This window comes from Debaryomyces hansenii (genome assembly GCF_000006445.2).
Source record: "Debaryomyces hansenii CBS767 chromosome F complete sequence".
NCBI lineage: Eukaryota > Fungi > Ascomycota > Pichiomycetes > Serinales > Debaryomycetaceae > Debaryomyces > Debaryomyces hansenii.
This window is the reverse complement of record NC_006048.2, coordinates 216,256-242,265: the sequence shown is the minus strand read 5'-3', so window position 1 is coordinate 242,265 and position 26,010 is coordinate 216,256. Positions and strand designations below refer to the sequence as shown.

General features: G+C 34.5%; 9 protein-coding genes across 9 annotated transcripts; 4 read left to right on the top strand and 5 right to left on the bottom strand. All coding sequences in view use genetic code 12, as the record gives it.

Moving 5' to 3' along the window:
* Window positions 1–408: 408 nt before the first annotated feature.
* DEHA2F02794g (DEHA2F02794p) lies at window positions 409–5,916 on the bottom strand (the record flags this gene model as incomplete). Its single annotated transcript, XM_460487.1, has 1 exon — window positions 409–5,916. The coding sequence occupies one exon, from the start codon at window positions 5,914–5,916 to the stop codon at window positions 409–411; it is 5,508 nt and encodes a 1,835-aa protein (XP_460487.2).
* A 204-nt stretch (window positions 5,917–6,120) lies between these two features.
* DEHA2F02772g (DEHA2F02772p) lies at window positions 6,121–7,713 on the bottom strand (the record flags this gene model as incomplete). Its single annotated transcript, XM_460486.1, has 1 exon — window positions 6,121–7,713. One exon carries the CDS (start codon window positions 7,711–7,713, stop codon window positions 6,121–6,123), a length of 1,593 nt encoding a protein of 530 aa, XP_460486.2.
* A 197-nt stretch (window positions 7,714–7,910) lies between these two features.
* On the bottom strand, window positions 7,911–11,849 carry DEHA2F02750g (DEHA2F02750p; the record flags this gene model as incomplete). Its single annotated transcript, XM_002770683.1, has 1 exon — window positions 7,911–11,849. One exon carries the CDS (start codon window positions 11,847–11,849, stop codon window positions 7,911–7,913), a length of 3,939 nt encoding a protein of 1,312 aa, XP_002770729.1.
* A 282-nt stretch (window positions 11,850–12,131) lies between these two features.
* Window positions 12,132–13,460, top strand: DEHA2F02728g (DEHA2F02728p; the record flags this gene model as incomplete). Its single annotated transcript, XM_460485.1, has 1 exon — window positions 12,132–13,460. One exon carries the CDS (start codon window positions 12,132–12,134, stop codon window positions 13,458–13,460), a length of 1,329 nt encoding a protein of 442 aa, XP_460485.2.
* A 28-nt stretch (window positions 13,461–13,488) lies between these two features.
* DEHA2F02706g (DEHA2F02706p) lies at window positions 13,489–14,364 on the bottom strand (the record flags this gene model as incomplete). Its single annotated transcript, XM_460484.1, has 1 exon — window positions 13,489–14,364. The coding sequence occupies one exon, from the start codon at window positions 14,362–14,364 to the stop codon at window positions 13,489–13,491; it is 876 nt and encodes a 291-aa protein (XP_460484.2).
* A 970-nt stretch (window positions 14,365–15,334) lies between these two features.
* Window positions 15,335–17,218, top strand: DEHA2F02684g (DEHA2F02684p; the record flags this gene model as incomplete). Its single annotated transcript, XM_460483.1, has 1 exon — window positions 15,335–17,218. One exon carries the CDS (start codon window positions 15,335–15,337, stop codon window positions 17,216–17,218), a length of 1,884 nt encoding a protein of 627 aa, XP_460483.2.
* Window positions 17,219–17,792: 574 nt separating this feature from the next.
* On the top strand, window positions 17,793–18,227 carry DEHA2F02662g (40S ribosomal protein S12; the record flags this gene model as incomplete). Its single annotated transcript, XM_460482.1, has 1 exon — window positions 17,793–18,227. The coding sequence occupies one exon, from the start codon at window positions 17,793–17,795 to the stop codon at window positions 18,225–18,227; it is 435 nt and encodes a 144-aa protein (XP_460482.1).
* A 515-nt stretch (window positions 18,228–18,742) lies between these two features.
* Window positions 18,743–19,978, top strand: DEHA2F02640g (DEHA2F02640p; the record flags this gene model as incomplete). Its single annotated transcript, XM_460481.1, has 1 exon — window positions 18,743–19,978. The coding sequence occupies one exon, from the start codon at window positions 18,743–18,745 to the stop codon at window positions 19,976–19,978; it is 1,236 nt and encodes a 411-aa protein (XP_460481.2).
* A 247-nt stretch (window positions 19,979–20,225) lies between these two features.
* DEHA2F02618g (DEHA2F02618p) lies at window positions 20,226–20,558 on the bottom strand (the record flags this gene model as incomplete). Its single annotated transcript, XM_460479.1, has 1 exon — window positions 20,226–20,558. One exon carries the CDS (start codon window positions 20,556–20,558, stop codon window positions 20,226–20,228), a length of 333 nt encoding a protein of 110 aa, XP_460479.1.
* Window positions 20,559–26,010: the final 5,452 nt, after the last annotated feature.

Below are 26,010 nucleotides of genomic sequence, written 5' to 3'. Positions count from 1 at the left end.
ATATAGTTAATAAAATTTTCTTATTACTGTATAAGATTCTTTTTCTGTAAGTCCTCTTCGCCACAAATGTGGGAACCTTAATTTAGCATGTACTAAGAGCTCTAGTTTATGCTTGCAGGGCCATGAAGTCGACTTTCAATGAAGACTTTAACACAAGCACCTTAAAAATATAAATTTAATTAGAACTAGTCAAATTATATATTAGTGTATATTGAAAATTTTTATTTGTATAAGTATAATGTATCTTTATTGTCAGTTGTGATCAAGAGACAATAGCCGTCTCCAAGAAAATTATTCTGTTTTAGAATATAATAATTAACTAGAACTATTTGGGTAACCATAGACCGACGACGTTTTACCGCATGAAAATAGTGGAATGAGACCGAAGAGAACTAGTATACTAAGATTCTAATCATAAGTCTTGAGTAATTCACTTTGAATAATTGCCGAAGTTTCAACATTCTGAAATTCAGTTAATGAACTCGTTACAATTTCAGCCTTCTTAACTTCGTTTACTCTTTCTAGGTAGACAATGAGCATCTTGCTAAACCTTATGAATTGAATTTTTACATTTTCAATAGTACTTGATTGCAAGCATTCATCTTCTAGTAATTTCCAAATACTGAATAAGAGTTCCATTTCTTCAGTGTTAATGACTTCGTCATTTATAATTAATTCTTTAACAAAACCTAAAAAATTCTGATTTATTTGAACTTTTGATCTCCAGGTAATATCTATTTTTGATTTGAATAAGTTGATTGAACTTTTCAACATTAGATTGCATAAATCATCATTAATTGGCATGGAAATTGTTTCAAATAGGTTTTTGATGAATAATAACCTTTCTTCTTCTAATTTAACCATTGATATACTAGACTTAACTTGTTCCATTTCGTCGTCTGAATCTTCATAATAATCATCAGATAGCAAGCCAGTCATTAAATCCACATATGATTCTATTAATTCATTAGAGGGAAATTCTTTCAAGTATTTGCCCATTAGCTTAACTGAGTGCTTTTGATATTCTTTATTTCTTCTCTTAGCTTCTGTCAAAACGACTTTATTTACTTTGTTGAATAAGTCATTGTCATTATTAATTAACATTCTGGATTTTATGGAAATTGATATGAGGGATTCTAAGATTAATTCTTTCCCAGACCAAGATTTTCCCTTGCATGCTTCAATCAAAATTTTGAATAATTCATTCATGACATGTTGGGGAAAAGCCGAAGTTTCTTCAATAGAATTACATAATGCTACTATGGCTTTGCCAATAGTTTTTCTTATTCCATATTGATTAGAATTTAAATAGGTTTCACAAATGTCACAAATTTCTTTCATGTACAATTTAATAGAGTTATTTCCAGATGTATTTTCGATCCACTCTCTTTCAAATGGCTGTTTGACCGATTTGACATTGTCATGCTTTCCAATAAATGATAAAGGCAAGAATGCTGATAAAGCTAATTCAAACTTATCACCTGAATATTTTGACATACTTTCACTACCAATACCCGCGATTTCCCTACTTCTATCATCGTCTCCCTCAAAGTAAAGTTTCAGTAAAACTTTAGAATATTCAACAATTTTATCAATCGATGAAATTCGGCACAAATACCCTGCAGCTGTAGCATATGATGACGCAATAGTATCGTTTTTGTCATTAAGTTGATTAATGCATATCTTTAATAATTGGTCACCGTAAGGTTTAATAAGTTCAAGATGCTTTATAACTAAACTTACTAATACCCTACTACCACATACTTTCGATGGTAAACCTATTGACTTTTTAATCGATTGCTGCAAGATTCGTACTGTTTTTGGCATTAACGAATCATCTAGTGAGTCTAACAATTTTTCAATTGCATCCATCATTGGTGAATGCCCAAGACTCTGTAATCTTTGTGCATCAATATCATTGCTCTTCATATTATACTTATCTGCATTCAACACGAGATAATTAACTGCTTCAGGCTCTAACGATGACATGAGGCCAATAAAATTGTCAAGTAAATCCGGTATGAACGATTTGATTGCTGATCCTCCTACATTACATAACTTTAATATCGTTTCCAATGCAAACTTCTTAATATCTTCCGCGTCTGAGAGTAACCCTTTAGAACCTAACAAAAATGGTATTAAATTAGATAAGACTTTCTTTGCTTTGTTAGTAGATGCGCCTGATTTAACGTCGGCTGTTCTTGTCAAAGTTGTTGCTAATGATCTCGTCAAACCAGACCCTTCCTTACGGACGCTTTCCTTTATATCATCCATCGCCCTAAAACTCATACTCCATATTTGCTCTAGTCTTTCTTCATATGCTTCCAAGGATACTGTTTGTAATAAGTCATTGAGGGCTGCAGTGCTTGCTTGTCGAACACGCCATTCTTTGTTGCCCATTTCTTTCAACAATTCATTTAGAATCAAGTCGAAATTATCATTAACTGTTTTCGACGAATCCTTAATCAAAGCATTCCATATGTCATTCATTGATTTAGAAACTGAAGAGTTTGGGTCATATCGATATCTGTATAGTTTAGGTATTAACTTATTCGCAAGGCTTTTGTTAGAGGATATCAATTCGTCAAGGCTGGATTTAGATAAAATTGATCCTAAGCCAAATGCCATACCTTTCCTTGAAGACCATAAAGCAGATGACTTTGCTAAGGACATAAATTTATAAACTAAACTAGGATCACCAACATCAGAGGCTAAATTCAAAACGTCCTTATATGTTGATACTGAACCGTCGTTTGTCTTCAATAATTCAGGTTCAAATAATTCAGTCTCATGACCAACTGACCCTGAAGCTAATGCAGATGAGTTGGAATCAGTGAAAGATTTTAACAAGCCGCGAACTAAGGTGTCTTTTAAATCGTAATCTCCCATTTCGTAAACAATACTTAAACCACGGGATGCTGATTCTTGAACTAGCTCATCTCTGTCAGCTAAAAATCTCATAAACATAAGATGAATTTCAGTTGCACGGTCTTTAACATCACTGAGATGACCGCAATATTGAACCAACGATAACAACCAGATACATCCTGCTTTTCGCAAAGAGGGTTTCGTATTTTTACAAGATTGTAATGTCATTTTTAAAATAAAGGGAAGCCTTGAAGTGTTTTTGGGAATATATTCGATAGCCTCATCTTGAATATCCATTTGTCTTTCAAGTACTTTAGAATCCCAACCAGCTGCTAGAATAGTGAAAGCTTCTCCACTTGTAAATACATATTCAATTTGTTTGGAAACATGCGTATCATATACTAATTTCTCATACTGGTCGAGCTGTTCTGTGTTCGTCGTATCATTACAAGCCATGGCAAGATAAGATAACGTTAAAACAGACTTTTCGTCACACTTTTTGACTCTTATTTTAATTTCTTCAATCAATTTACTGACACAAGCTTTTATTCTAATGTCTACTTCAAGCTCTGGGCCCAAAACACCAAACATGGCTAATTGCGAAATACAATCCAATGCAACATTATACGTGTTGAGATTTTTAAGAGCACCAACAAGCTTTTCACAAAATATAGATGGTAATTCAGAGTCAATAAAATTAATTCTTTTACGGAGAGCTAGTCTAGAAAACAAATAACCAGCCGAAAGCAATTTGCTCTTTGATAACAGACCTTGCAACTCTTCTATTACTAGTTTTTTAAGTAATTCATTGACCACTGAATTATCATTAATAGGATGACTTGCAATAATACCGATCGATTTAGCAATCTGTGTGGATGAAGATTCATTTAAAGATTTATCGTTACATATCAGTAATAAATCATTCAAAAATGAGGATAATTTTTCAATAACTTTTGGAGGAGATAACGAGATTAATTTTGTAAATGTGGTACCATAAGTAATGTTGGATAATATCTTATTATTATTTCTATATTGACCCACAAAACAATCAAATATGATTGATAGGAATACACTGAAAGAGCTTTCGTGAGACTTAGAAGTCTCATCCATTATAGCGTCTTCTTGGGAAACCAAGCTAATTTCTTTTATCAAACAATTTATAACGGTCCTATCAACTTCAATAGCTTTCTCAATTCTTGTTAACCATTCTTCGTCTGGAACAACGACTGTTGACTTACCAGCAATTGACTGCATAACCAAAGTATGGAGAATAAATTGAATACTGCATCCCATGCAACCCAATAATCTCGCATTCTCTTGATCTTTCATGGTATTCAATTCGTTCTTCAATGTGAACACTATATCAGAAAACGATGGAAATTCCACCTTAGAGTTACTGCCTAGTAAATCAGCAGTGGCCTTGAATTCAAGAGTATTAGAAGATTGCAAAATATTGAACCAATGTGGGTGAAGTCCTTTCTGTGCTTCTTCAATAGTATCTGGTCTATTATCCTTCGAAGTTCCAAGAATACATATAACTCTGGCTTCTGAATCACTAAACGGAAAAGCACAATTTATATATTTGATTGCAATGTAGCGACACGATTGTAAGTTTTCTTTTGATTCACTTTTGTCAAAGCTTAGATATCGCTTGGCCAAATTTTTGAGCTTATTTTTGGAAGTCAAAGATATATTTGGTAAATGAGTTGTTAACCCAGAGAGCGCATCTTGAATAGCCGATCTCAAATCAGACTCCTCTCCTTCAAGGGATTGAAATAAAAATTCAAAGTACGTAAAATCTTGAACTATTAACTCAGGATTAGACTTCAAAATATTGCCTAATGCTTCGTATTGTAACAGACGTTGAGAAATAGCTGAAGAATAGTTTCTGACACCCGCCATATCTATTCGTGGCCAACCTTCGCCCATTAAGTTACTTCTGAGTTGAGACGCCATATCAATATTGAATTCTTTAACTGCCTGAAGGCTATGGTTTTCTCCATTATTTTTACTTACCCATTTTATAAAATGAACGGCTGTTCTTTTTAATTTGGAATAATCAGATGCCAATGCAACGCTGGAAAGTTTTGATATATCCGAGTGCTGAGCTGCTAACTTGCTTTTTACTAATATGGATAGAATCTTTTCTTGCAACACGGGCCTAGCAGGCGGAATAAAAGTTTCAGTTGAGCCAAGAAATAATTCTATCAATGAATCAATAATTGAAGAATCTTCAAGATTTAAATCGAGTTTTCTAAATAGAATTTCTGACGGATCACTTATTGAAGATGACGAATCACAAGATGCAATCAATAAGGGAATAGCTATATTTTTCGGTTGAAAACCAGATTTAAGAAATTCTAATAGACGTATCTTGATGAGGTATATTTCCTGCGATGATTTGTAGGAGACACCAGCATCTTGTGTAAAAAAGGAGGTATCTTTTATGCTTAAACCAGGAGATTGAAGTGGGTTAGCAGTTGAGTTGGGTTGCAATAATAAAAATTTTCCTATCGCCTTGGCGAGAAACTGTTCATCTTGAGGGTATTTATCAAACTGTAGAAACCTATTCATATCATTAAATTCGTTTGAATCTCTTTCTGGAACTTTCCAAGACTCTAAAAGCTTGCAAAATACATTAAATAATCTTGAAGATACACTTGTAGGGTATGTACTTATATGCTCAATGACTTTCGGTACCAAATTCATCTTTTCCTCCGGTGACAACCGCTCAATAGATCTTGATATAAGTAGCAACGAGTACAATCTTACTAGCGGAGGACCTTCTCCAGCTGGAAGTTTGGGATTTTTAACCTGATCTAATAATGCATTAACTGGCAATTTGATTGCTCTTGCTGCAGAAATTCGAGGAATTAAATACTGAATTATCTTCAATATAGCTTGTCTTACTTCAGTATAAGGACTACTCAATTTTAAGAGTAACGGAGCTAGATATAAATTCAATGTTTCTTCGAATTTCTTGTCATCTTCTGCCAATGCTATACGAAGCTCAACCTTATTTATCAAGGCCAATTCGATTTCTGCCATTGTAATTATCAGCCTATATTATTATAATTTTTTCGTTTAAACAATCTACTTATTCAATGTTGTCTTGTTCCATATTTTACAGAATAATTCATGTTGGATGGCAAAATGGTCAAAATCAACAGATCGCGCGCAAATATTTACGGAGTGCTACATTTATCTCAAATCGTACTACTTACCATAGATTTATATATTTATTCATGTTTATTAAGCACTTTTATATTCCCTTAAAATGACTGGAACTGATGAAGGCGGTAAAGCACCTAACTCTGTGACAACTTTTTTTATGTATTCTGGGGGAGTTAAATCGTACATAATATTCAAAATATTCAAATTATCAATATCTTGCCAGTTTTTCAAAAGAGATTCATTTGCATCCTTCCCGGATATCTCTTCATCAGTATTATTATTCTTTTGTTTTTGTTGTTTGTTCTTATTGTTCAAATTGTTGGTTACTTTAGCCTTTTCTTCGTCACATTGTTTTATAAATTGCTCCAAAGCAAAGGACTTCTTTTGTGGTGGTCTCTTCGAACCGATATCTTGTATCAAATCTCCACTATCAGCCAATTCGTTAGTAGTAACCGAGTCTAATTGAACTTTATCCGAAAATTTAATTGACTCACAAAAGGCCAATACAGGAATGTTTCTTGTGTGGCACATCATAGCAATTAAACCAGTACCAACACGAGAAAAAAGACGGCCATTAGACAACATTGCATGTGCACCTAAAAACACACAATCAACGTCCTCTAGTATAGTAGATGATAATGAGTTTATCAAGACATATTGTACTTTAAGATGATCTTGGGTAATAGGCTTCAGCTTAAATATCTTCCTGGTTGCAGATTCTGCATCAGAATTGTCGTCTTCTTCTGTACCAGGTGAATAGTTCGTATTTACTAGATTAGTTAACAAATTCTTTCCTTCGAATAATGGTCTAGAATCAACAATTATTAAGTTGAATTTCTTATCTTGTTGATTAACACAGTATTTAAACAAGTTTTCCAATACATGAGAATGCCCAAAAGTTAAAATAGTTGATCCATTAGTGACATGCTTTGATGCATTTTCAATTATAAGCATATCAGATAAGTCAATTTTTTCTTTGATAAGGTCGTCGATTCTTTGGTTCAATATTTCCTTTGCCTGTTGCTCAGTAGTATCAATCGAGATATGCGAAATTTCTTGCTTCAACAATCTAATTGCATTGCCCATAGATACAGACAACGGACGCGCTGTCTTCAAATATTCAATTTGGTGAGATAAGTGACCTGTCAAATGTCTAGTTAAAGTTGTGTTTGGGGGAGTTTGATAATCGCTGATAACTATCTTGAAAGTTTCTAACATATTTCTTAATCTTGAAATAGATCCGACAATTTTGTAGTTGGAGTACTTCAATGTCAATGATAAAATAGCAGGATGTACAATATGAGAAATCGATGGTGAAGATGCGTTTCTTTGTTCTCTAGTTTCCAAGTGACTAAATAAAGCTGGAATTTTCTTTTTTGCACTGGCATCTTTAATTAACGTCTGGTTCAATTGTTTCTTTAAATTTGTATTCGTAGCAGTTTGTTGCTGCTTCTTCCTTTCCATTTTTTGTTGCGCCAATTGGTCTTGCTGCTCTGGAGTTATACCACTTGCTTCTTTTTGAGCAGCTCTTTTGGCTGCCTTTTCTTTCTTCTTCAATTCTTTCAACTCTTTATTCGAAAGTTCTTTTTCTCCAGCTACTACTGCAGCAGAGGCTTCAGTGACAGCATTTTCTGCTGATGGAGTCTTATCAGATACTGACTGCTCACTCATTACAGAAGTTACCGAAATATATTGTCTATATGTATGAATAATGTATTTGATACTATGATTCAAAAATTTAAAGTCGATGCTAAAAAGTCGTGCACACGCAATTATAAAATCTTATTAGTACGTCTATTACTGATTAATGAATTACTGATTAATGACTAAAATAATCCTATAACGTTTTGATGTTGATCCTATACAAGTTAGTTACCCTCTGATAATTCGCCAAAAACCCCTCTCTTTTTAGTTGTATCATATAGTCTAACAATTTTTTCTTGATCCTGGTTATCAACTTGAGAAAATGCAAAACCTCTTTGTTTCTTTATTCTCTGGACTTGTCTCACCTTTCTAATGGCCTTTTGGAATTGTTCCATCCTTGGCCTATAGTCTTGAATATTGTATTTCTGTATTTCTTGAACATAGTGGTAGCTTTCCGGACTATAGCTTCTCTTAAAAAATTTCCATGCAAAATCTCTAAGAAGACACAAGACAGAAACTCCAAAGATCATACTCCAAAATGTAAGAGAAGGATATGTTGCCTTCAACACTCCACGGTATTCCTGGGAAACATTAATCATAGGAGCCACAGTAGCGTAAGCTGGGAATATACCTATCCACAAAAGGAAAGAGCCAGGGATAGCAAGTAAAGTATATTTGGTCCACATTGTAACAACCAATGCAGCCTTTCCTAACGCAGTCAAAGTACACGTCGTAAAAACAGCGGTACCCCAGGTCCAATTATTGGCAACCAATCCATTACTCAATTGATCACCATGTTGATAAATAAAAATTGAGCACAAAAAAATAATAGCTGAATGATAGAACCCGTTAGCAATCCAACCCCAAAAAATCGGTACGTTGAAGAATTTTTTCTTCTGTCCTAATTGATATAATTGAGGATAACGATCCAATAATCTTGCATTAACAAACTGATCGAAAACACCCATAACAAATGGGGGAAATACCGTGAAAAAGACATTATAGAAAGTTAATGTCCATGATTCAATGATCGACTGACCCGAAAAGCAATTAGCAAAAACGAACCAAAATTGAGTCATATATAAAGTGACATTTTTGTAGAAAGAATAGAGAATTGCATTTGAAATACGTTGATAAGACCAAGCACCGTGAACTAATAATAATTTCTTCAAGTATTTGAACTGCCCGATAGAAACATCAGCACTTCTAGCTGCTTGCATCCCTTCTTGACCACTAATACCCACACCGACATGCGCAGCTTGGATCATTGACACGTCATTGGCACCATCACCAATTGCCAAGAGCAAAGAATCTTTCTTCTTTCTTTTAACCATTTTTACAACTAATGCTTTTTGTAACGGTGAAACACGGCAACAGATAACAGCCTTACAGAGAGAACCCAATTGAATAAACATATCTTCTAAGTCAGGCTCCAAAGCGAATGTCAACGAATGCCCATCAATAACTAAAGCTAATGAGGATTCTAAAGTATCATCTTCAATATCATATTGATGTTCCTGAATAGCTGATATTTTTTCCTGTAGATTTAGTCTTGTATCATTTTTAGTTTCTTCATTTATTATTAAAAGATTCATATCTTCGCTTAATAATTTGCACGACATACCAATGTTAATGGCAGTTTCTTGTCTGTCACCAGTAAGAACCCATATCTTAATCCCTGCACTCTGTAAAGTGTGAATTGTTTCAGGAACTCCATCTTGTAGCTTATCCTCAATAGCTGTTGCACCCAACAAAAACAAGTCATTTTCAATCACCTCTGCAATTTCATCCAATTTCTCAGATCTATTCTCCAAAGAGGTCGAAGCCTCGTAATATTTTGTGGACCAGGATTCATATTGTTCTTCTGATATAATTTTTGAAGCAATGCATAACGTTCTTAAGCCTTCGGCAGCAAAACTTTCTAAATGCGACAAGGTAGCATCGACAAATGGACGACCATCATCTGATAGTCTTTCTAATATAACAGTATCGGCCCCTTTGCAGAATAACCGGATGACACCATCTGGGCACCTAAAAATTGCAGACATCCTCTTTCTTGTTGAGTTAAATTCGCAAATATTTAATAATTCATACTCAGAGTCAACTCCCGTTAGCGTATTTCTAATTGAGATACCTTTCGGTTTACGAACCCTGAATTTATAACCCAAGTCTGCTGCACCTTGCACTAATGCGCCTTCATCGGGCGATGCAGCTTGGTATTTAATAGTATCATCCACGTCATTTGTTTCTGGAATAACCGTATGACAGGCACTTAATAGAGTAAAAAACTCATTGATTATAGCTGATTGTTGCAGTGATGTATCTTTCAAATGCTCGTGTAAATTATCGAAACTGTAAAAACCAACTTCAATACCATCGTGTGATTGTACTTGATTATCTTCTGTGATTTCTTCAGTATAACATTTACCACCTATTGAACAACATTTGAATTCCATGATATTTCTAGTCAACGTTCCTGTTTTATCACTAAATATATAATCAATTTGACCTAATTCTTCTACCAATGATGATGTTCTGACACCGGTAGGGGTATCCGTCTCAGCATAATACATATCGAGATCACTACCTATCATATATGCTTGGTAGAACTTAATAATTTCCACTGTAACAAACATTGATATTGGAACCAAGTTAGAAAACAAAATGCAGTAAGTCAAGAGATTTCTGAAAAATAACGATGCCTTATTAGTGCCTCCTAACATTAAATACCCCAACTCATTACTATCGACACTAATTTTTATAACATTACCGATGGATGATACAAACGACAAAAAAATCAAAATGGAAAATAAGGCAATAATTTGTAAATTGATGATTCTTTCAACGTCTGTGCTCTTGATTGGGGCTGCTGTAGCATTACGCATTAGCTTAGTCTCATGACCAGTAAAAACCACAACACCGTGAATCCACTGAGTATTTCTTAATGTAGCACCTCTTAATAATAATTGATCTGGACTTAAAGGAATGTCACCTACTGACCCAAAATTCTTTAAATTTCCTTCGTAGGTATACAAAGAAGAGTTCGGTTGTTCAGACAAAATTTCAGATCTTGATAAATCACTCAATAAATCTCTAGGATTAACTAAGTACGATGTCTCAGACTTAGCTTGTTTAATTTTCAAATTTGTTTCACCATCAAGATTTGCAGTCTCAATATAACATAAGCCTTCCGGTTCGGAAGAACTAACTAATAATAAATCCGCTGGGAATGGTTCTTCATTATTAATCTTAACAACATCACCTACTTTAACTTGGATCCATTTCTTTGAATGAAAGACACCGGAGCTTGCGTCTAACACTAAAACTTTGGTATTATTTAATTCCTTATCCGCACCGGCTCTTTTCAAATCTTCCATTATTTCCTTGATAGCGGAGACCAATAACACAATAGTCAATGTACCAATGGTGGTGTATCTATTTGTCGGTGACACATTTGGAACTTGTTGAATAATGGATGTGAAAAGGAAAAATAAATTAGCGTACTTGCTAAATTGTTCAAATAAGAATTTTGGTATAAATGTAGCAAAATTATACTTGGTAGTAGAAATATGGTTACCATAGTATTTAAAAGAAGAATTTAACATTTGGTTCATGATGTATATTTGTCTTGGTCCCTTGTTAACCGCAGCTGCATCTTCAGCTTCAGCATTAGATCGAGAAAATTTGGCCTTTGTTTTACGATAAATCTTACGGATATCAAAATCTGACAGCCCATCATTTAAGTTGTTATCTTTAAATTGTCTTTCTTCTGGCCCATTTTCCATTCCAATATATTCGTCATTCCTATTTGCAAGTAATCCACCAAATAGTCCCGATCTTTGCTGGGATTTATCGTTGGCCGTACTCAATAATGGAACTTTACGCTGACTACTCGAACCGTGTCCTAACGATTCGATAGTATCATCTCGTTCTATTTCGTCGTCTGATATGATGAAGTTGTCTTCGAATGGATTAGCAGGCTGAGCATGTTGATTTTGAGATGTTACATGACTATAAGGACTATTCTCCACATTTGCATTAAAACTGTTCCTAGTATCCAAATCCAAATCTATAAGGTTCTCTGGCTCTGAAAATGGATTCGTATGATTATTCAAATTGTTCATACCATTCTCATCTTTATTCCTATGATTGGAATACGACATGTTTAAGCTTCAAACTTAGTTATAATACACTTACAGTTCACTTGAGACTCAATTCAAATCGTTAATTGACTTAATAGGTTATGTTTATGCCTTACCGGTTAGGTTGAATTAAGCTGGCGTTATTAGCATTCCATAAGCTAGAAGTAAATACGTTACCAAAATTTACGATTGGGCTCAGATCGGTCACGTGCACTCAGAACTCTTAAGAGATGTTTGACTCACAAGCCTACAAGATGAAGCAGAGTTTTGAAATGATCTAAATACTTTTAAATTGTAATTGAAATGGCTGAATCTATTGCAAAGGATGCTAACAATGCATTCTCTCTTTTAAAGACATTGTCTAATGACCAAAGGTCATCTGCGTTACAGAAAATTCATGATGCATTACAGAAAAACAAGGGTCAAATTATTGAAGCCAATAAGATTGATATGGATAATGCTGTTAAGGGCAACTTGTCTTCATCTTTAGTTAAAAGGTTGGACTTATCAAACAGCGGAAAATTTGATACTATGTTGCAAGGAATTTTGGATGTTGCTAACTTGCCAGATCCAGTTGGAAAATGTACCTTAGCTAAGAAGATTGATGAAGGATTGAACTTATATCGTGTTTCAGCACCTATAGGGGTTTTGTTGATTATTTTTGAATCAAGACCCGAAGTTATTGCGAATATTACTGCATTGGCAGTTAAATCTGGGAATGCAGCTATATTAAAAGGGGGGAAGGAATCGTACCAAACCTTCAAGATTATGAGTGATATTGTGAACACGACCTTAGACAAGGAAACAGACGTTCCAGGTCCGGCGGTTCAATTGATTCAATCTAGAGAGGAAGTTGGTGACTTGTTACTGCAAGATAAATATATTGATTTGGTTATTCCTAGAGGGTCTAACGAGTTAGTTCGTAATATTAAATCAAACACGAAAATTCCAGTTTTAGGTCATGCCGACGGTATTTGTTCTATCTATATTGATAAGGAGGCTGACCTAGATAAGGCTACAAGAGTATTAGTCGATTCTAAGACCAATTATCCAGCCGGCTGTAATGCAGTTGAACAACTTTTGATTCATCAAGATATCGCAAATGACGACGAGAAATTGAGTAAAATCATAAATTCGTTGATTAATGCCAAAGTAACTTCTCACGTTGTTCCAGAGATCAAATCAAAGCTTACAAACTTCAACCAAGAGTTCATTAAGGATGCAGCAGATGATGCATTTGACAAGGAATATTTATCGTTCGATATTTCGGTAAAACCCGTTGCTTCTGCAGCGGATGCCATCAGTCATATCAATACCCACTCATCAAAGCACACAGAAAGTATTATTACTGAAAATAAGGCTACTGCTGAGACATTTATGAAAGCCATTGATTCTGCTGGTGTTTACTGGAATTGTTCTACCCGTTTCGCCGATGGATTCAGATATGGATTTGGAACTGAAGTCGGCATTAGCACAAACAAGATCCATGCCAGGGGACCAGTTGGATTGGAAGGTTTGATGAGTTATCAATACCAATTGAGGGGTGATGGCCACATTGTCGCAGATTATGTAGGCGGTGGGGGTAAAAAGGTATTTGTCCACGAAGATTTAGATACTAACGTTAATGTGTAATTATATAACTTCTATATAAAATAATTAATTATTCGAGACACTGGTTATATATAGCTAGCTTAAAATTGTCAAATTCTCGAGGAGGATACTCTGGGAAATATTTTATAATCCTATCAACCCTTTCAAATCTATCCTGGTCACCAGATATCAAATCCAAATTACTCCATTGTTTGAGGGTGAAAAAATCGGTCAATTTCTTGATCCACGCCATTCTGGTATCAATACTTACCAAATCGTCGTCTAAAACAATAGTCTCTCTTAACCTTGATCTTATAAGACCCAAGTTCTCAACCGCTTTGTTCAAGTCAATGCCTTCAAATTGCTTTGCAATATTATCCTTAATGAGTTTCAGGAGCCTTGGCGACTTGCCGTTAGTCGATATCATTATCTGCAAATTATCCTGGTTGAACATGCTTCCAAAATAAAAATCGCACAACGGAGGTTTATCAGCTATGTTAACAGGCAATCTCAAAAACTTACACTGATAGTATATCTTAGTAGACAACTTGTAATCATCTATACAACAGCATACATTTGCAAATACCTCGTTCTTCACCTGGCGGTCTATTTCTTCATAATGGTCACTACTGATCAAATCATAAACATAACAATCTTCTCCCCCAAGATCAAGCTTAGTTTTTTCGTACATAGTCAAATCTGACGACTCATAATCCCTCTCCACCAACTTATATATATATCCTTCCTTATTTAATTGCAAAATTTCTGCATTTATGCCTTTCTCGCTAGTACCTCCAATTACTGTAATCTTTGCCTGTGCTCGAATCAAATGATGTATTCTGCTTAATGCAACATCTCCTCCCCCAATAACTAAACAATGCTTGTCTTTAACCTGCCATGCTAAGAGTAACGATCCACTGGGTTTCGTTTGTATACCTGGTCCCATATTAATCGTTATCAAGTGTCAACGTATGCCTAAAGTATTTCGCCTGTTGCATATATTAATCTTGTCTAGAATACTCTGGTTGCGTCGTGAGAGCATGCCTACAAATGTCATCGCTGGTCCCGCTAACACTATTGCACGTGTTTTGTTATAGCGACTTTTAGTGATAGGTTTTCCCCAATTGCCATTGCGTGCCGCTAATGGCCGCTATTCTCACTGGAGGTAATCGTCATCATAGGTGAGCCCCGCTGTTGTCTCGAATCAGTAATAGCGCCATACTGCAGAGGGTCCATAAAATGCACTAATTACTCCCTAGGTTTTTGGGCTTGCCGGAAGAACCTCCTAACGGGCATATTCGGCTTTATCGTTATTGCCCAACGGAACTCAGGTGTAATGACTCAGTAATCGAGAGTATACTCATCATTAGGACTGTTGTTTTACAAATAAAATACTTGCAAGTATTATCGTCAATGGTTTAGAATCTATATATACACTCTATGTAGAAGAGATCGTGACTCGATAGGAAGTCAAATATACCTAATGTTGTGATCCTATGGCTTACGCGGTAAATATTTCTGTTTACGAAAATTACACCGTTGAACTGTGCGTGGGTGTAATTTGGAGTCGACGATTGTTCTAGTAAGATTTTTTATTTATTATATCATTAGTACTACAATCAAAGTAAGTTTATTCGTATAAACAGATATAGTTAATTATATTCGTATCCTCTTAACAATCAGTTGCCTAAATTATTTATTTAATCGATTGTTTCTGTGATTATCATAATTTGTCTCAGTTATCTCGGAGAATAATCAGAAGAGTAACGAGAAGAAAACCAAAATACATTTGTGGAGCCCAATTGATTCTACAAGTGAATAGTCCAAATAAAGCAAAGTTTACTGGAATTTGGATAGTCATATAGAAGAAACGAAACGTTGATTTATTGAGTCATCTGTCCGGGAGATAAGGTGTAATGAGTTCGTTCAATAGATCGGAAAGAAGAAAATCTGTGGCGGAAAGAAGACCTAGCGTGCCATATATTGCACCGGTCATTCCACACTTGGCTGGTTTAGAGAAACCACAAGAGCATAGCTTGAAAATGGACCACTGTGACGTGTTGATTATGGGTACTGGATTGGTCGAGAGCATATTGGCGGCTGCGTTATCGTGGCAAGGCGTTGAAATATTGCATATCGATAATAAGCAGTACTATGGTGATCTGACTTCGACGTTGACGATAGACCAATTGAAAAAATGGTGTATGGAAGTCAATCAAGGCAAGGTACAACATTTCCATGATGCACAATTCTATATGCCTGGGGGAAAACTCAAAGATCAATTTCACAGCAAAGATTATGGTATTGACTTGACTCCTAAGATCATGTTTGCTCAATCAGACTTGTTGTCCCTTTTAATTAAGTCTCGTGTTTATAAGTACTTGGAATTCCAAAGTTTAAGCAACTTCCATGTTTTCGAAAACGATAACTTTAATAAGAAACTCTCAAACACTACGAAAGAGGATATCTTCACGGATCAATCGTTATCGTTGGTGACTAAGAGGTATCTTATGAAATTTTTGAAATTTGTTTTACAAGATAATAATGATCAGAACAAGAAGAGTATGCTACAGGATAATGCTAACGTTCCAATCGGCGAGTTTTTAACTAAAAATTTTAACCTTGAAACGCCCCAAATTAACGAATTGGTTTATTCGATTGGTTTATGCGCTAAGACAACAACGAAAACACCAGAGGCGTTAACTAGAATAAAGAGATTTTTGGTCTCATTTGATGTTTATGGTAACTTTCCGGTGATGGTCCTGAAATATGGTGGTCCCGGTGAAATTTCACAAGGATTTTGTCGTAGCGCTGCAGTTGCCGGTACAACTTACAAGCTAAACACTACTTTAGTTGATTATGATCCACAACTGAAGATTGCAAGGTTCAATGACGGCAGTAATATCAAAATCAACGAAAAAGTTGTTGTATCACCTACTCAAATGCCAAAGTTTTTGCAGCAAAGTTATAATGAAATAACGGAAGACTTAAAACCTTATAACGTGACTAGATTAGTGACAATTGTGAAAAACGATTGTAAAGAATGGATGTCAGAACAAGAAACATCTGCCATTGTGGTATTCCCACCAAACTCTTTACCAACTAGTAACCAGCAAAGTGTTCAAGTTATAATACAAAATGGGGGTTCTGGTGTATGTCCCGAGGGACAAGCAGTTTGGTTCTCACATAGTAGTGAGCAAGACTTGAATAAAGCAAAGCAAGACTTGGAATGTGCACATGAAAAGATGGAGTCAGCTATATTGCGTGAATCGTCCAATAATTTAGATGAAGTTTTAGATGATAAAGATTTTGTTTTGAGTGCCCAAGGTACCCCAGTGTTGGTTAACTCGATCAAATTAGGCGAATCGTTACAAAGCTTTGTTCCTGAAGAGAAATTAGAAATTGTTTGCAAGCTCGGGTATGTTCAAAAGACTTTTGTAAAGCCTGACTTATCAAATGTTATAGCGCCAACACCAGAGAATAATGTATCTTCTGCTACCATTAGCGACGCCGAAGATATTATTTTCTCAAATATGCCATCGTCCGAAATTAGTTACGATGGTATAATTGGTGAATGCAAACTGATTTTCTCTAGAATTACAGGATCTGACGAGGATTTTTTCGATGTTGATTTTGAAGACGAGGACGATGATTACAACAACCACCAAGCACCTAGCACCAATTCCAAAACTACTTCAGATTCTACCACTACCAACAATATTGGCTCGCCTATATTGGACAGTGTGCTTGATGACGAAGGACATCATGAACCATTCGGTGCTGACGAAATGGAATTATAATCCAATTTATATTTACAAGAGTCTTTGATTATTCGTCGTTGTAATAAGAAAATAATTTTTTGGTTAATTCTATTTTCTTTTTATCGTTATTTCCCAGACCTTCTTGACACTGTCTATGTTCACTTCCTTGTTATCGTTAATACGAACATTAATTTCTTGTCTCTTTATCTGGACTTATTTATTTATACTCTTCATAATTAATCGACTAATGTCTAATATGCCTACAACGTGTACTATATATACATATATATGATATTAATCTAATAAGTTAAGTATTAGATATAGCTGTATATACGGCAGTTTTCTTCCACTATAACTTTACTATACTGCAATGCATGATAAGTTATATACCATACATATTGCAGCCAAAATGTATACTGTTTAGTAGTACTAGGGTTGAAGCCCCAAAGAACAGAAAAACATTTTGTGTAATTTTCCATTTAAATTTTTTTTTTATACCGTTCATGCGCTAACCTCAATACTGAAAAATTTCCGTGCGCACCTCTTTATAATAGTTCTTCTTGTTCTTTACTGAGCAGAAAATCCCTGTCGAAGAAGTCTAATTATATCAAATATGTCTGACATTGAAGAACAACCAGTTGTCGAAGAAGTTGCCGTTGAACAACAAGAATCCGGCTCTATTTCCATCGAAGATGCTTTAAAAGTTGTCTTAAGAACTTCTTTAGTTCACGATGGTTTAGCCAGAGGTTTAAGAGAAGCCTCTAAGGCTTTATCTAGAGGTGAAGCTCAATTATGTGTCTTATGTGACTCTGTTACTGAAGAATCTATTATTAAGTTAGTTGAAGCTTTATGTAACGAACCAGAAGAAAAGATCCCATTGATCAAGGTCTCTGACGCCAAATTATTAGGTGAATGGGCTGGTTTATGTCAATTAGACAGAGAAGGTAACGCCAGAAAGGTCGTTGGTGCTTCTTGTGTTGTTGTCAAGAACTGGGGTAACGATTCCGATGAAAGAAACATTTTATTGGAACACTTCTCCCAACAATAAATTATTTGATAATTTTTAATATTATTTTATATATTGTATAGTTTATTGTGCATCTCAAAAAAACCAAGATAGTGAATGGTTAATATAATTTTTTACTATTTTAATACTGTTAAATGTAGACTAGTTTTAGTTGTAGTTCCTCTTATAAAATGTATGGATGTTATTCGCTATGTGCGAATCGTTTATTGCACTATAATATAAATTCTTATCAAAATAAATATACATCTACACCAAAGGTAGGGCTATCAATAATGTCCAATGAGGATAGACTAGCCAAAAAAGAGTTTAGGAAACGAGGACCAGGGTATGTTCAAACGATTACAACTTAATACGGAAAGGAAATAACTAATATATCATTTTATAGAAAGAGAAATGTGCTAGCAGACACGCTAAGAATTGTTCCAACAGTATCTAAAAATGCAAGAAGGTTGTCAATAGAAAGAGAGTCAAAGAAATTGAAATCAGCACTCATAAATAATGAAGATATTAAGGACTTGCCTAGGTTTAGGAATCGTATGACAATAAATTCTGAAGGTGTAAACGATATGAATTCTGACAATCTACTGCCTGATGGAACTCAAAACACGCATAAGGAAGCCATAGACGAATCAGATTCTTCGCCAGTACATAATAACGGAAAGACATTTGTAAATGGCGTTAAAACTGAAATGGACGAAGATTCTAAACGCATGAAAGATTCGACTCAAACAGAGAACGACGACACGCCAGATGATATTCAATTCGGAGATGAATTTGACGATGATTTTCATGAAGACAGCACGTCTAATACTAATCCCGTTCAGGAATTAAATCAGGAAGATGCTAAGAAGCCAGAAAAAAGGGGTAGAGGTAGGCCTAGAAAGATAACCAAACCCGAAGAAATTGCAGCTACTCCTAAAATAAAGAGGAAGAGGGGACGGCCACGGAAAGGTACGGAAACTACCAGTAGTATCGAGAATATGGCTACAGATACTCCACGAAGATCAGCTAGGATCCTTAGAAAGGAAACTCCTAGTTATAGAATCGAAAAAGATTATGACGAAAAGACAAGCTCGAAACCCATTCAGCCCAAGCGTAAAAGTTTGAGGCCAAACATTTATGAGAATAAAAAGCCCGTGTCGCTTGCAAAAACCAGGCCCAATGAAACTCAGAAACCGATGTATATTAACACTGAGCGTATAATAACAAGTCAGAATCGAGATAAACGATTGAGAATAAATACATTGGACGTAATCAAGCATTTGATCGAAAATTTCAATCCAGTAAATTCGAACTCACAGATATTGAACGAACCTTTAATCCATAATGAGTTTAAAAATCATGTTTTGCATCATTTAGGCTACTTATTTGATGCTCATGCCAATATCAATGATATTTCACAAGAGATAAATGAAATTCAAAAAAAGAAAACACAACTAAGAAATAAAATATTTGAATTAAAGAAAAGTCATACAGATATAGGCTCAGAGTTGAATAAAATGAGAGGCAATTATCAAAATGAGAGGTCAAAATTCAAAAATTTTAATAAGATGACAAATAAATTACAATCTTTATCTAGCACGGTAGATGGATATAAAGCAGGCAATCGTAACTCCTCAGAAATACCCGAACAAAACAACAAGAGTACGGGAGAAGCGATTGACAAGGACATATTTACCTTAAGTAAAGTAATTAATCCTAACTCAGGCATGTTTAAAAAGTTGATCTTAATTAATAAAAAGTTAAGTAAAATAGAGAACGAGCTATCATAATAGTAATTAAACGTATATAATTAAATTTAATTACAAGCTTAATATATATAAATATAAATATTAAAGACGAGTAGTAGAAATAGATAAAATCTGAAATAGTAAAACAATATTAAAAAGTACAGCATGTTTATGCAGAAGTTGAATGTGATTATATTAAAGTTATTCAATTCTATAATGCTTCATGAATAAGTATAGGCTACTTCGATAGATTGAACTCCTGCTGCAAAATATCATTGGTTTAACCTACTTAGCTATCATCAGCAATTAAAGCCATAATCATTCTGTACAAGAAGAAGAAGAACATCAATAAATGGAAACCTAACTTGATAAATGATTCCTTCTTATGTTTAGATAAAGTTCTGAAAATTTCTGTCGCATCCAACAAGTGATTCTTATTTAAAAATTTGTTGACGTTAAATGCAAGTAATGGCAAATTCAATAAAAAGACAAACCAGTATCCATTAACCAAGAATAATGCAGTAATGAAAGCATGTAAACCACCTTCTGGGATAAACCATGGATTTAATTTGTTACATAATTCAATTGGATTAATATAATCACATTCTAAATCCGAATACATGATAGTAAAGAAAACTTGAGCAAACAAGTTAACAGCGTTAACAACAACAGCTAAAATAAATAACCTATTTTGATGTTAGTATTTTGAAATTCTGAAAAATGGCACACTAGCTATTCAAAACGAGAATACGAGCCAGTTTATATATCCATGAACTAGAAAAATAAAGGTCCTCTACATACCAACTTTCACCTGACATTCTTTGATTAGACTAATTTAAAATTTGAATACCCAATTATTAATTAGATTGATTGATTAAAGGATTATCATTACTGTAGATGCGATGAAGGAAATGAAAAGTGTAGATCGAACAAAAGGTATTTTTTTGATCGCTTACCTAATTAGGCAATAACTACAGAAATTTATTGCTGACGCCTGTCAAACTATGCTTTTACAATTGATTGTTGTCCTACTGAAATTGATATGGCTTTCGTGTAATAATCTATACAGTATATAATCGTCTAAGTCTATATGTTAAGAGATTGTTTGATTATAGGAATTGGATAACAGCTTTAATTATTGATAGATGCTCAAGGACTGGGATAAGCAGTAATGTATATATAAATAAGAACTGGCAAAATAGTACATGTATTATCCTGCCATATTAGGTTTACATATTATTTAGTGATTTCTTTTATTTTTATATTCAAGGTACCTATAACGGATTTTATTTAGCTATGCAAATTATGATTGAATTAACCCATGCACATCCTCCAATTTAGACCTCTTTGTTAAGGAAACTCTTTTATCGTATGTGATCATGCCTCCATCTAGTTTTCTTAAGTGGTTGAAGAAATTTATCAATAAAGTTTCATAATTATATCTATGTTTTGCTTTTTCCAGATTTGCATTGGATTTCAAATGAGAAAAAAACTTTGAATCTCTTTCAGACCAATCTTCATGGTTTCTGGTCAATGATTCATAGTGGATCGCAAAGCTCTCTATGTCATCTAATGTTTCTAATTGTATCGGTGCTCCCTCAGTCTTATTACCTATTTCCAATTGTAAATAGTCCAATTCCTGAGGGTTAAAAACGTAAGGGTAAACCAATATGTTGATAGGATTTAATCTTAAATCTAATACTCGCAAGGTATTACGTACTCCCTTTAAGCTCTCAACAACACTTCCTATCTCTCTCACATTGTTACTCACCATGTACAATCGCTTTATATTCTGCATTTTTGATAATGCCGCAATGTTGCTTAAGTTATTAAAATTTAAATTCAATTCTCTGATATTTGGAAATGAAGCTGCAAAATCAGCTGGGAGTTTAGAAAGATTCATCGCTGATAACACTAGGACATTTAAATTCAAGAATGGTTCATAATGAATATTATGATTTAATCCACTGACATTGGGATTATTAGGAAATAAATCAAAATTACCATTTCCAGATAGATCTAACTTCAGTATATCATTAGATCCGTTCAACATATTATTTATCACATCAGGATTATTTTGAGATTTGCAAGATAGCTCTTCCAAATGCCTCAATTTCTTAAAATCAGTAACCACGTTTAGATTATTCCCATCAATCCTTAGACATCTTATAAATGGATACGGTTCTAAATTTAACTTCTGTAAGTTATTCAGTTTAAGAAGCATTTTCTTCAAGTGCGAATGTTTCTCCATACATGAGATATGCATAATTTGGTTTTCATTTGCGTTCAATATTCTTAACCTTGGCAAGCACTCTAAACCGCTTAATGACTGGATACTATTCTCTGAAATATTTAGCTCTTGTAAGTTTACTAGTTTAAAGTTTGCAAAATCAATTTCTCCCATCAAATCATTCTGAGAGACATCGATTCTTGTCAAATTTTCTAATTTTCTGATACCATCGATCGATACCAACTTATTATTAAGAGCGGTCAATTCCGTTAAATGAATATTGTTACTCACGTTTGAAAGATTACTCAATTTATTAAATGATACGTTCAAATGTTGTAAATCATGATATTTGTTGAAAGATGTCATATGTTCAATATCATTGTGAGAGACATTCAAATTAAGGACTCTCTTAGGAAGTCCATCTAAAAATTTGATATTATTATCTGAGAGATCCACGTTATTCAATCTGGGAAGAAACTTATTCAAATCTTTTATACTATCCAATTGATATCCTGTCATAGCGATATCTGTTACTTTCTCCCAGTTAATAGGTCTAAAATTTTGTCCAACTGATAAAATGTCAGTTATAACTGCTACCAATTTCTTCTTTGTTTGTGAAAAAGTCATATCATTAATTTGAGATATATGAGTAACATTATTCAATGATGGGGATTTGTCTTCGTATTCGTGAGTTGTTTCATGTATTTCGTCGGTCATATTAGGTAAATTAAATGAAACTTCCAATTTACTATCATTATTTCTTCTGGCAATTTTTCTTGATTTAGTCGAAGGTTTACCCTCACCAAGAATGTTATTCGTGTTGTTTAGTTCTCCTCTCTCTTCGTTTTCTTCCGAGCGTGACAACAAATCTTCAATCGAATCCAAACTGCCGTGATATTGATTTTCTTTGTCATTTGCTATCCATTTCTGGTTCTTTGTATCAAGAATCATGTTATCGTATGCTACGGGTAATTCAATTCCGGGTTCTACTCTACCTCTAATAATGGGATGCTGGTTGCCACTCTTCTCTTTCAGTTTCAGTATCGGAGAACCATTCAAGGAATTATTGTTTTGTAACCGCAATTGAGATGCCCGTTTCCACTTGATAAAATCTTGCATTTGACTCAAATCGTCATTAGTAAAGTCTATGTCGTCAATGACTACTTCACAACCGTCTCCTTGATTTCCATTACTAGATGTTCTCCTTTCTAACTCGTGTTTCAACCTAGTGTTTTCATTCTCCAATTTTTGAATATCAGCTTGATATGCATTCACGTTAAGATCTTTCATCATTCTTTCCAATTCTTCTAGTCTGTTGGCAAAATATTTAATTTCGTTTGGATTTCCTTCTGATTTTTCACCGTGGTTTACGTTTGACTCTTTAAAGTTTTTATTGGAGTTCCTATCTTCTGTATATCCCTCATCAATTGTATATATGCTTTCGTTCGAATGAGTTAATTCCCTTTGTAATGCTTGTAAATTACGTGGTGATAAATTCGAAAAGCTGGCGTTTTCATTATCTTTCACAGAATTGCTTTGATCAAACGAAGTATACTCATTTTGATGAGTTTCAGCATGACCTCTGTCAGTATTGTATTGCGGAAATTCTGTGCTTTCGTGTTCTTCAAACCCACTTGTGAAGGATGAATATTCATCTTCGGACGTGATTTTATCAATATCATTAACTTTAATATTTTTAGGTGTTGAAGTAGCTGTAGACTGAGAATTTACAGCCGATGATAATGAACGCTGTCTGCCATCCGCATAGCTCATATCATGCGTGAGGTCTTGATTCATTTTAAATCCCCTCCTTTGAATATTATTGAATATATTATTTGCATTTTGTAGGAATTGCTCTTCTGTATAAGTTCCTGACTTTGTAAAATTCTTAATTCTTAGGTGAGGCTCTTCGAGTGGGTTTGAGGAGTCTGGAATTGCTTCGCCATATTTATTCTTCTTATTTTCAACACTTTTCTGGGGATTTACAGATGAGGGCGTCTTGGTGTTAATCTTTTGAAGAAGATCTGTCAATTTCCCCTTAGTAAAAGTATTATATTTATCTCCGAATAATTTCAATGGTGATTCCGGGTTTGGGACATGTAATAAAAAATCATTAGGTTTGCCTTTACCCTCTCCCTCTAGAATATTCTCCAATTGAATTATTTGATTCTTTGTTAATGCGGTACCACTTTTATTGGATATTGATGCCATGGGTGTTGATAAGGTAGACGAGGCTGAATTATTGTTCGGTTCCGATTCGTGTTCTCTTTCACCTTGTACACCTCGACTAATATATGCTGATTTATCTATGTTAGTACCTTCTTCTTTCAGACTGTCCATCGAAAGGAAAATATTATGCAATTGAGGTTGTGATTTTCTATTTGACTCGTATTCCTTCGAAGCCTTTTTCCACATAGGGGTCTCATTCACCATGGGCTTTGAATTGTGGATCATCGTATTAGTAGAAGAAAATTGTAGATTCATATCCAAATCCCGATTTGAGTCTGTTTGTTTTGTAATCCTAACCGAAGATCCAAAATCACCTTGGTCTAGGTTTTCAAGGTTTTGGATTTCAAAAGATTTCGGTGGTACCCATTTATCAGCAAGTTCTTCCGGCATCCAGTCGGGGGTGGCATTGAAATCAGCATTATTCAAAGAATTGTGTTCTTCTTGTTGTATATGTTTTATAGTGGAAGTCTTCATGGGTGGTGTATCGGAATCATGCTGCGAATCGCCTTTGTTCTTAGTAGGAATAAGGATAGAATGCTCTTCTACTTCTGGAACACTGTCCACTTGAGAAACTCCTAGCTGGGATTTAGTTTTCGCATTAGGATGCGACTTGTATTTGAATGTGTTCGGTATCGATATTGGCGAATTCATCGAATTCATGCTAAACGAGTTGTTGCTATCGTATTTGAAATCAGAATTGGGCAAGTATTTCAATTTGTTCTGATACGAATTATTGCCATTATCATGCTCATTATTATCGCTATTCTGTTTGTTCTCGTTATTTTCATTTGTCCCAGTTACGTCTTTCTTGCCATACTCTTGTTGGCCCGAAATCGTCTTCACAGGCCCCATCTGGTCTGAAGTTTGGCTTTTATCTATGTGATCTGATCTATTGATTTGGTCCATCAAACTCTTATTAATAAAATGAAAAGACGGCTCGTGACTATCGTTTATCAGGTACTTCTCCTCGGGCTCCTTGTTGGACTGGTTCGTCGTAGACGGCAAAGTAGATGTATCTCTATTTGCTCTATGATCACTGAGCTCCGTATCTCTAATAAATTTGCGGATATTCATCGCAGTAGAGCTTTGAGAAGTGGAAGTATCCAGCACGAACCTACTCATAACTCACAAACCTAACAATAAGTAATATCTCTAGAAGCAAATGACTCCAAGAATATTAATTGTTCTTCAATTACTAAATGATAGCCGCTGATCTATTGTTTATTTTGTTACAGATCAAAACAAAAACTGGGTCAATACGGATAACTTGTAAATCATAATAGTTTTACAGTTTATGATTTTAGATTATATTTTAAATTAGTTAACCAATGTAAGTAAGAATTGTAAGCAACCAATTTTCAAAGCATTAAGTTGATATAAACCTAATTCTTGAATCAATTAGTTTAATTCTACACCACCAAGCTAATTTTTTATTACAGTGTTTTAAACATCAAGTTTTTCATTTTGATTTATTCTTTTAGTCAACTCGTTGCAATTGTAAACCTTGCTCCATTACGAATTAATAGAAAGTCGCTAGTTTTTTGAAACATCAATTGTTGAATATAGGCTTTTATTTTGATACATAATTGGATTTTTTTTGCTTCTTAGGTTACTC